General features: G+C 51.6%; 1 protein-coding gene across 1 annotated transcript; it reads left to right on the top strand.

Moving 5' to 3' along the window:
* Window positions 1–1,022: 1,022 nt before the first annotated feature.
* LOC128724361 (uncharacterized) lies at window positions 1,023–8,723 on the top strand. The gene is made up of 5 exons (XM_053818087.1): window positions 1,023–1,469; window positions 1,769–2,257; window positions 2,350–2,599; window positions 2,823–3,337; window positions 8,472–8,723. The coding sequence occupies exons 1-5, from the start codon at window positions 1,023–1,025 to the stop codon at window positions 8,721–8,723; spliced, it is 1,953 nt and encodes a 650-aa protein (XP_053674062.1).
* Window positions 8,724–8,966: the final 243 nt, after the last annotated feature.

Genomic DNA, 8,966 nt, shown 5'->3' with positions numbered 1-8,966 from the left:
TTTTCACTGATCGAACGAGGCGCTCCCAGCACCCACCGAAATGAGGGGCCGCAGGGGGGTTAAATGTCCACCTAAAATTGGAGTCACAAAATCGTTCAATTAGTTGGCCCTCATTTACTTCCTTGACGGCCGCCTTAAGTTCTCGCGACGCTCCTACGAAGTTGGTGCCCCTATCGGAGATGATCTCTCTCGGCGTGCCCCTTCTGGCGATGAATCGTTGAATTGCCAGAATGCAGGATGCCGAATTTAACGTATGTGCCAGTTCCAGGTGTATTGTTCGGGTTGTGAATAGTGCCGTAAATAGGACTCCCCACCGTTTTTCCTTACGGCGTCCAACGACGACATAGAGTGGCCCGAAATAGTCCAGTCCGGTATGCGTGAACGCACGTTGTGCCACTGCAGTCCGGCATCGTGGTAGGTTTCCCATTTGCGGGCTTTCCGGCTTTACCTTTATATTTTTGCAGTGTTGGCATGTATGGCGAATTCAGTTGAACTCCGCCAGGATACTAGGAATGTGAAACCTAGCTCTTATTTCATTGAGTGCCGTAAGATGGTTACAATGACGGTACTGTCTGTGGAGAAATCATTGCCGGTAGGCATGGAAGAACTTAGTAACGCAAATCCGGAACCTGAGCGAGTCGGTCCGGTCGCTTACGCTGCAGGTGTCAGAGCTGCGGAAGGAGAATGCCGCGCTGCAGAGAAAGAACAACGAGTTAATGGCTGCAATGGCTGCAAAGGCCACCCCACAGGCGCCAAAACCTGTGGTGGCCAATAAGCAGCCACAAGCGGAAACGCAACAACAGCCGTCCGATGTAGGTGCCTGGCAGGAGGTGGCCAGGAAAAATAAGAACAAAAAGAACAAGAAAGCTGCGGTGACGCCAGCACCAGCAGCAGTGATACCGCCGCAGGTGGGAGGTAGCCATACTCTCCCACCCAAGAAAACAACTCCCCCTGGACAGTGGGTGAAGCCTGTCCAGGAGGAGTGGAGAGATCAAACGAAAAAATGCGCTACGAAAAAGGCTATGAAGGATCGTGAGAGCCGACCAGTAGCTCTCCGTGTCATCCCGGCGGAAGATGCAAGCTGGGAAGAGGTGTTCCGCTTGGCGCGGCTGAACAACTCCTTAACGGAGCTACGGACGGAGGTGGTCCGCACCGAACGCACACGGAGGGATCATCTGATCCTCCGTCTAAAGCAGAATGCAGATGGTCCACGAATGCGGGACCAAGTTTCCAAAGCCATTGGATCGCGCGGGGTGACCACGATCATTGCTGAGATGGCGTTTATCTCGGCAAACAATGTGGATCCCCTGGCGACGCCGGAGGAGGTGGCCGCTGAGCTGAAGGCTCAGTATGGCGTGGCCATCCCTGCAGAAACCATAACGTTGCACGCGTACCCTAATGGGTTGCAACGTGTTAGGGCGCGTGTGCTACGCAGCGAGGCAATGCTGTTGGACGGCAAGAAGCTGAGGGTCGGCTTCTGCGTCTCAACAATCAAGGCAGCAGAAGAGCCTAAGCGGAGCGCTCAGAGGTGCTTCCGGTGCCATGAGAGCGGGCACCGCTCCTTTGAGTGCAAGGGAACGGACCGTTCCAACTGCTGCTTCCGCTGCGGCGAAGAGGGCCATCGCGCGAGGAGATGCAAGGTTCCCGCTCGCTGTGGAGTGTGCGGTGTGGCACACCAGACCGGTGATCGGTCATGTCGAGGTATGCAGGCTACACGTTCACACGTGTAATGCAGCTGAACTGCCAGCGACGCGCCGTCTCCCAGGACCTTGCGATCCAGCATGCGCGTGAGGATCGGGCGGACGTTGTCCTTCTGTCCGATCCGCATCGCGTACCCACGAACAACGGGAACTGGGTCGCAGATGAGTCCGGGAGTGTCGCAATCATCGCGACAGGTAGGTCGCCAGTTCAGAGAGTGCTAGCGACTGGAGTGCCGTGGGTGACAGCAGCCGTCATTGATGGCGTGCTCTTCATCTGCTGCTACGTTCGGCCTCTAGTCAACGTTGAGCGCTTTGTGCAGGTGCTGGAAGCCGTAGAGATGGTGGCAATGGGTCACCAGCGGATCGTCCTCGCTGGAGACTTCAACGCCAGCCATGAAGAGTGGGGCAGCCCTCGCTCGTCCCTTAAGGGCGAGGAGCTGCTGCTGACCTGCGAACGGCTAGGCTTGAAGGTGCTCAATCGCGGCAACACACCCACCTTCGTAGGGAACGGGGTTGCCAGCAAGAGCATTGTCGACGTATCCTTCGCCAGCCATGCCATCGCCGATCCGGGCGATTGGGCGGTCAGCAACCGGCCGACTCTAAGTGATCATCGAGCGGTATGCTTCACTGTCGCTGAAGCCAACCCCAGCCACCGAGAGCACCAAGCACGGAGCGCCGAGACAGATCGCGGACAATAACGAGGTGGATGATCACCAGGTTCAGCCCGAACATCTTCGCTGAACTATTGGTCGATCTCCGGCTCGATGTTACGGCGAAGGATGTCAAAGCCCTGATGAAGCTTCTACGCGAAGCTTGCAACGCTACTATGCCGAGGCAGCAGTCGGGCCTGGGAGGCAACCGCTCGGCCTTCTGGTGGAACCCTCAGCTGGCGGAGTTGAGTACTGCCTGTCGACGAGCCAGGGAAGCAGCGCAGCAGGCTAGGGACCCGGAGCAGTGCGCTTGCCGGATGAACATGGCGCGTGTCGTGGAGCGCCAGTTCGAAGCGAAAATTCGGGCAAGCAAGCGTCGCTGCTTTCAGGACCTTATCAACGAGGCCGACTCGCTTGAGGGGAAGCCGAACACCGCCGGAGCGGAACCCTCAAGTGTTTGTTCGGGAAACAGCTCCGCCACGATGGTGCCACCCTGCGATGGAGTGGCCGGAGCCATCACTGACGGCGGCGTCGTCAGTCCGCCCCGTCTCCGAGGACGAGCTGCTGGCCATCGCTGCTTCGCTGAACCCGCGAAAGGCCCCAAGCATCGATGGAATTCCCAATGGCGCATTGACGGTGGCCATTCGGACGAGTCCTGGTACGTTCTGCCGCATTTACCAGGACCTCCTGGACAGAGCTAAGTTCCCGGCGCAGTGGAAGCGCCAACGGTTGGTGCTGCTGGCGAAACCGGACAAACCACCGGGTCTGCCGTCATCGTATAGGCCCCTATGCATGCTTGACACTGCCGCTAAAGTGTTTGAGCGCATAGTCCTGAATCGGCTCAACGAGCACTTGGAGCAGGTCGACACTCCCCCTCTCTCCCCCGCCCAGTGCGGCTTCCGTAGAGGGAGATCGACAGTGCAAGCCATTCAGGAGGTGGTGGCCCGAGGTTTTATTGGTACCCTAATTGGCCACCCTAATTTATTGGTATGTTCAAATATCGCTCAACGTTGCAAATGTTTTTTTGTTTATTTTGTTTTACAAGTGACTTTTACATTATGGTCGGGAAAGGAATTTCCGTTTTCAGAATAAGAAAAATTCACAAAAATGTAAAGTCGTCAACAAACCGTTCAGTTTCCTGCAAGTCATCTCTCTTCAAACATTTATTTAGACTCAAAGCTGGGCTTAGAAAATAAAGTCATTTTCTTCCCATGCATGTTAAAATTTAAAAGTGTGTAACATTTTGCAACACATAGCGCTATGCCGTTATTCAGTCAGATTCAATTTTTAATTGTGTTGAGTAGCGTTGGAAATGTGGTTGGTGTAATACATTTCAATATGGATTTCAGAGCGTAATGATTACGAACTCGAAATGGAGTTTTGAAGAGAACAGCGATGCAGATAAAATATAACGGAGAATGGAAAATTGTTTCCAGGCAGCTTCAGTGACGAAATAAAAATAATAGATAGAAAATAAGAATGATTTTGAACGTCATACATGGATGGAGCAACATGTTACTTTTCCTCATTGCTATATAAATAAATTGATATGACGAATCCAAGAAAAAAGATAGTGGATAAAAAGAATTTTCGAAAGAGTTAAAGTGGAAAACACTAGGCTTAAAAAATCGGTTTTATTAATTTCATGACGTGAAAGATGCAAAAGATTAGGTAGAAAAATATTGGTAAGAACGGTTTGATCATACGAAATGAAGATTATGAAGAGAAATGGCAGTAGTGAAAAAACAAGAGAAGAAAGGATTTGATATAAAATCCTTTCCTTGAGAGTTAAGATGATTGAAAGGGTAGATTTGTTTAAAAAAGAGTGCAGGATATTTTGAAAAAGTATAGTATTGCCAATTGGATAAGATGTGTCAAGAGTACCAGAGAAAGGTTGATGAAATGACATTTTAAACATTCAAAGACGCAGTTAGGAATCACGTAAATAGAATGAATACAACTAAATAAGCAAAAAAAAAATATACACATCAATGATTTAATTTCACAAGCATAAGTAAAACTGCCGCTTTATGTGTGTCACTTGCTAATATGTGTTGCTTATGGGCAACGGTTCCCTCAGTTGTCATGTTTGCTCTATGTTCTATACTTGTGAACAATTTTGACCTTGATTAAGCATGGTTAAATAGCGTACTTGCAAATTAGCTGGAGTGATAAAGAGATGACAGTCGCAACTTCAAGGAATATTAGTGACTAGCTGATTAACTGACTAATTCCGGTCGACGTATTTTAAGGGAGTATTATGCGACATTTTTACGGATGCTTTTATAATTCAAACTTTGACGTGTTCTATCGTTCTTGTAATTGGTTTTAAACTTTGCAGTACCTTGCTTTTTTCATCGAATAAGAGCACTCCGTCTCGCTTACAGGCGATCAAACATGGCTTTTGTAAGCCTCGTAATTCGTTTTTCACTCCATTCTTTTCCTAATTACGTGATGAAACAGACTTGTGAGCAGTGGCGCTCGAGAACTTTTAACTATCGTTTAATTTTGCGTAGCCAGGGACAGTGAGTCTTAAACCTTGAGTGAGTCTCAGTAATTTTTCATCTTATTTGTTCATCATTTATGTGCATTCAGAACTACTACAATTAATTCCAATCATTACATTTACAGTCTTAGTTACAGTCTCTTAGTCGCGAGCTGCGTTGGCCGACATACTTACCAAACCAAAAACTGAAAGAGCTGGTCCCACAATCTGCAACGCGGGGCATAGCCAACATGAGCCTTCTGGCAAAGTCGACGGTTGCTAATGCAAACCCTGGTGATAACATCTGCAGCAGTATGGCAGTATGATGCCGTCATGTAGCTCGGATACGTCGTTGGTGTCAACACTTCCAGGGCAGCACACGTATCAGGAGCACAAACACCTGCCAGCTGCTCGAGATGAAGCAGGAAGTCGCTTCCTAGACTCTACGGCGACGTCTTTGACTTCTGGGATCAAACATCTGGTGTCCGCCGCCGCCGGATCACGCCAACGATCGCCCTCATCGTCGGAGTCTTCATACGACAGAGTGCGATCACAACAAGCTCGGTCGTCGGTTACGCAGGACAAGAGACATTCGAGTAGTGCTCGATAGCTGTTCAAGGCGCCCATAGACACAACCACAAATGCAACATTTGGAAGTAGCAGCTCTTCCATGTCAGGAAGTCATCGAGGAAGTGTGGAAAGCTTATCGGATCAAGAATTCGCATGACCAGGACCACTTCATGCGACCATGCAATCGTTGCCCCCTGCCCATCAGCCACCACTCCAGCAGCCGCCGCATCAAGAATGGATACCGGTGGTGTCGGCCAGCAAGAGGAAATGCCTCAACTGAGAGGCTAAACTGAAGCGTAAATAGGAGGAGCAGCGACTCCTGCAAGCTACACCTCCACAGCAGCGACCAGCCCAAATGCAGCTAGGTGCGTGGCAGCGGCCTGTTCAACGCGGCTTGGAGCGGAGCATAGGAACAAGCGGAGATTCTGATTGAAAACGTGGACCCTTAAGCGTCGGCGGAGGACGTTATGAAGGTGCTGGACCAACATCTCCATAACCCATCGATGGCAGCAGTCCAAGTTTGGTCGATTTGGAACGGTTCCCAAAAAAAACTCGCGGTACAGCTGACGGGCTAAAAGGTGAGAGTCTTGTACACTGTCTGCGAAGTGCGCTTTGTCCCAGCGAAGACGAAGAAGAAGATGCGCTTCTTCCGGTGTCTGGAGCGAGGCCTCTTCGTAGCGAAGTGCCGCTCCAGATCCTAGCGGGTGATTTCAATGCTAGGAACGTTGTCTCGGGAAACGCCAGAACCACGCGCGAAGGAGCCGACCTGCTTCAGACAGCAGAGGTGCTTGGCCTACACACTTTCAACCTTGGCAACGAACCCACCTTTACCGGTAACGGGGCTGCCCGGCTGAGTGTAGTGGCTGTGTCGTTCGCGAGCTCGTCAATCGCTTGCGCCGACACATGGATCGTACCCAGAGCTACTCGTACAGTGATTATAAATACTTGCAGTGCAAGGTAACGATTCTAAGCCGATCCAACGCCAGCTCCCTATCACTACAGCAAGCGGGAACGCGTTGGAAAATCTGCCAGTTTGTTGCAACAAACTTTGAGGCAGCGCTCCGGAGAAGGAGAGTTCACTGGCAAGGCAGTCGACTCGGAGAGCCTTGTGTCAGCCCTTACCGAAGCCTGTGACCGAACGATGCAGCGAGTGGTCAGGTCCTCCATCCGGAAAACGAGAAACCTTTATTGGTGGACCCGGAGATTGAACGTTTTCGTGAAGACTACAGTGCAACCTGCGAAAACACCGGCGTCATCGGCGAATCCTGCGCTGAGAGCAACAGCGGCAGCAAGGCTTCAAGAGTCCCGAAAAACTCTGAAACGAGTGGTCCGCACCAACAAGAGCACGAAGTTTCAACAACTGATAGACGCGGTGCAGGATGACGTTTTTTGACGGACGAAGACATCCTACGACCGGAGTCTGTTGATGAGCTGCAGAACATCACGGTCACCCTGAACCCCAGGCTTGAATGGCATTCCCAACTCCTCGCAGCCTTCGAGGAAAAAGCTGTTGCGCTAGCCCTCCGATGGATGATCAGGATCCGCTTCGAGAAGCAGCTCTTGATATTCGAGACCAGTGAAGGCCTAGTCACGTGTACGGTAACAGCTGGCGTTCCACAGGGGTCCATCTTGGGTCCCACCCTGTGGAACACATATTGTACGACGGGGTGTTGCGAGTCAAGCTACCTGTTGGAATCCGACTGATTGGATTAGCACATGACGTAATGGTGCTGGCATCATGAATCACCAGGCTGGAAGTGTAGCTTCCTCAGCTCACCAGAACGCTGGAGTGCGGCATGTGAAGCAGCGAAACGCGTAACGTCGGCGCTTCAGCAGGACTGAAACGAGGAGCGGGTCCGCCTAGCGGCGGAAGCAATGTTTACATCAATGACGCAGCTTAGGAACAGTGAATGGCGGTACGGAAAGCACGGCGAGAGGAACAGCGAGGCGTACGGCCTTCAACGCCACCTCCATCTCCAGCAACGGCAGCCCGACGTCAGGCGACAAGAAAGCGGATACGGTTCCATCGAGGTGAGTTCTAAGGGATCCTGCTGGTAAAGGAGGAAAGGATATCACAGGGCTACGCGCCGACGGAGTCATCATCTCTCGAAGAGCGTGGAGAGCGTGGTTCGGATGAGCAGCAATGGAAGCGGACGTCCCAAATCGCTGAAAGGGCTTATACCGCATCCTTTATCAATCTGCCAAGCTCTTGCGGGATAATGCTAACCGAAAGAACGAAGTGCTTGAACTACATGTTTCTTTTATTGTAGAAAATAAAGCACTTCATCTTTTAAACATAAAAGTACTTGCCGTACAGGGTGAAGGTCAACCAGGCGATGGCACGCCACAACGTCATCCCACATGGCACCAGCACATGGTGATCAGAGTACAGCGGAGCGGAACGTCAGTTTCCCAGGCCCACAGCTTGCAACAGCATCAGATGGAAGACGTGCCAGTTTGTTGCGGCAAATTGCGAGGAGGCACTCAGTACTGGCGAGTTTGCCACGAAGACGATTGATGCCATAAGTTTGGTTGTAGCCCTAATCGACGCTAGCGATCGCATCATTTATCGGGTCCGACGATCATCATTCCGAACGAAAAAGTATCTCTACTGATGGTTTCCAGAAGTTGACCGGCTTCGGGAAAATTGAGTTGCTTCCAGCGAAGAGCACTGGCAGACAACGGAACCAGAGCTGAAAGCGCTAGCGCCAAAAAGGCTTCGAGATTGTCGAAAATCTCTGAAGCAAGCAATCCGCGCTCATAACAAAAGAACGCAGTTTCTGGACCTCATTGATACCGTACAGAATGACGTCCTTAGCTCTGGGTATCAACCCTTGAGAGTACAATCAGGAGGAGCAAAGAGGAACATGTTCAGCGCCTCAATGCCGCAGTTGAAGAAGACAGAGGAACTCCTAGACATCGCCTCTAGGATGAGCTCCCGAAAGGCCCGGTCCCGGTCTCGACGGCATTCCCAATGCAGCAGTGAAGGCAGCGATCCGCGAACACCCGGAGGTTTTCAGGCGGATTTACCAGGACTGCTTCGACTGTTCCATGTTCCCGGATCAGTGGAAGAGACAGAAACTGGTACTGCTGCCGAAGCCAGATAAGCCACCAGGACAGAGCTCCTCGTATCCCGCACTGTGTATGTTAGACACGGTGGGAAAGGTGTTGGAACGCCTCATCCTGGACAGGTTGAACGAGCACCTGGAGGAGGCGTCACTGCGGCAACTGTCGGACCGGCAGTTCGGTTTCCGTCGGGGCCGGTCAACGGTGGATGCGGTCCGTAGGATAGTTGAGGCACGAAGAACAGCCATGTAGTTCGGCCGTACCAACGGTCGCGGCCAGCGATTCCTGCTCGTCGTCGCTCTGAATGTGCAGAATGCGTTCAACACCGCGAGCTGGCACTCTATCGCGCTGTCGCTTCAAGCGAACAGGTGTACCAGTGGCCATCCAGGGACTGGTAAGGAGTTACTTCACAGGACGCAGACTCGTCTACGACACGAGTGAAGGTCCCGTCGTACGGCAGGTCATCGCAGGCGTTCCACAGGGGTCCATTACGAG

This window comes from Anopheles nili, chromosome 3, assembly GCF_943737925.1.
Source record: "Anopheles nili chromosome 3, idAnoNiliSN_F5_01, whole genome shotgun sequence".
Classification (NCBI taxonomy): Eukaryota; Metazoa; Arthropoda; class Insecta; order Diptera; family Culicidae; genus Anopheles; species Anopheles nili.
This window is presented reverse-complemented; position numbering and strand designations above follow the sequence as displayed.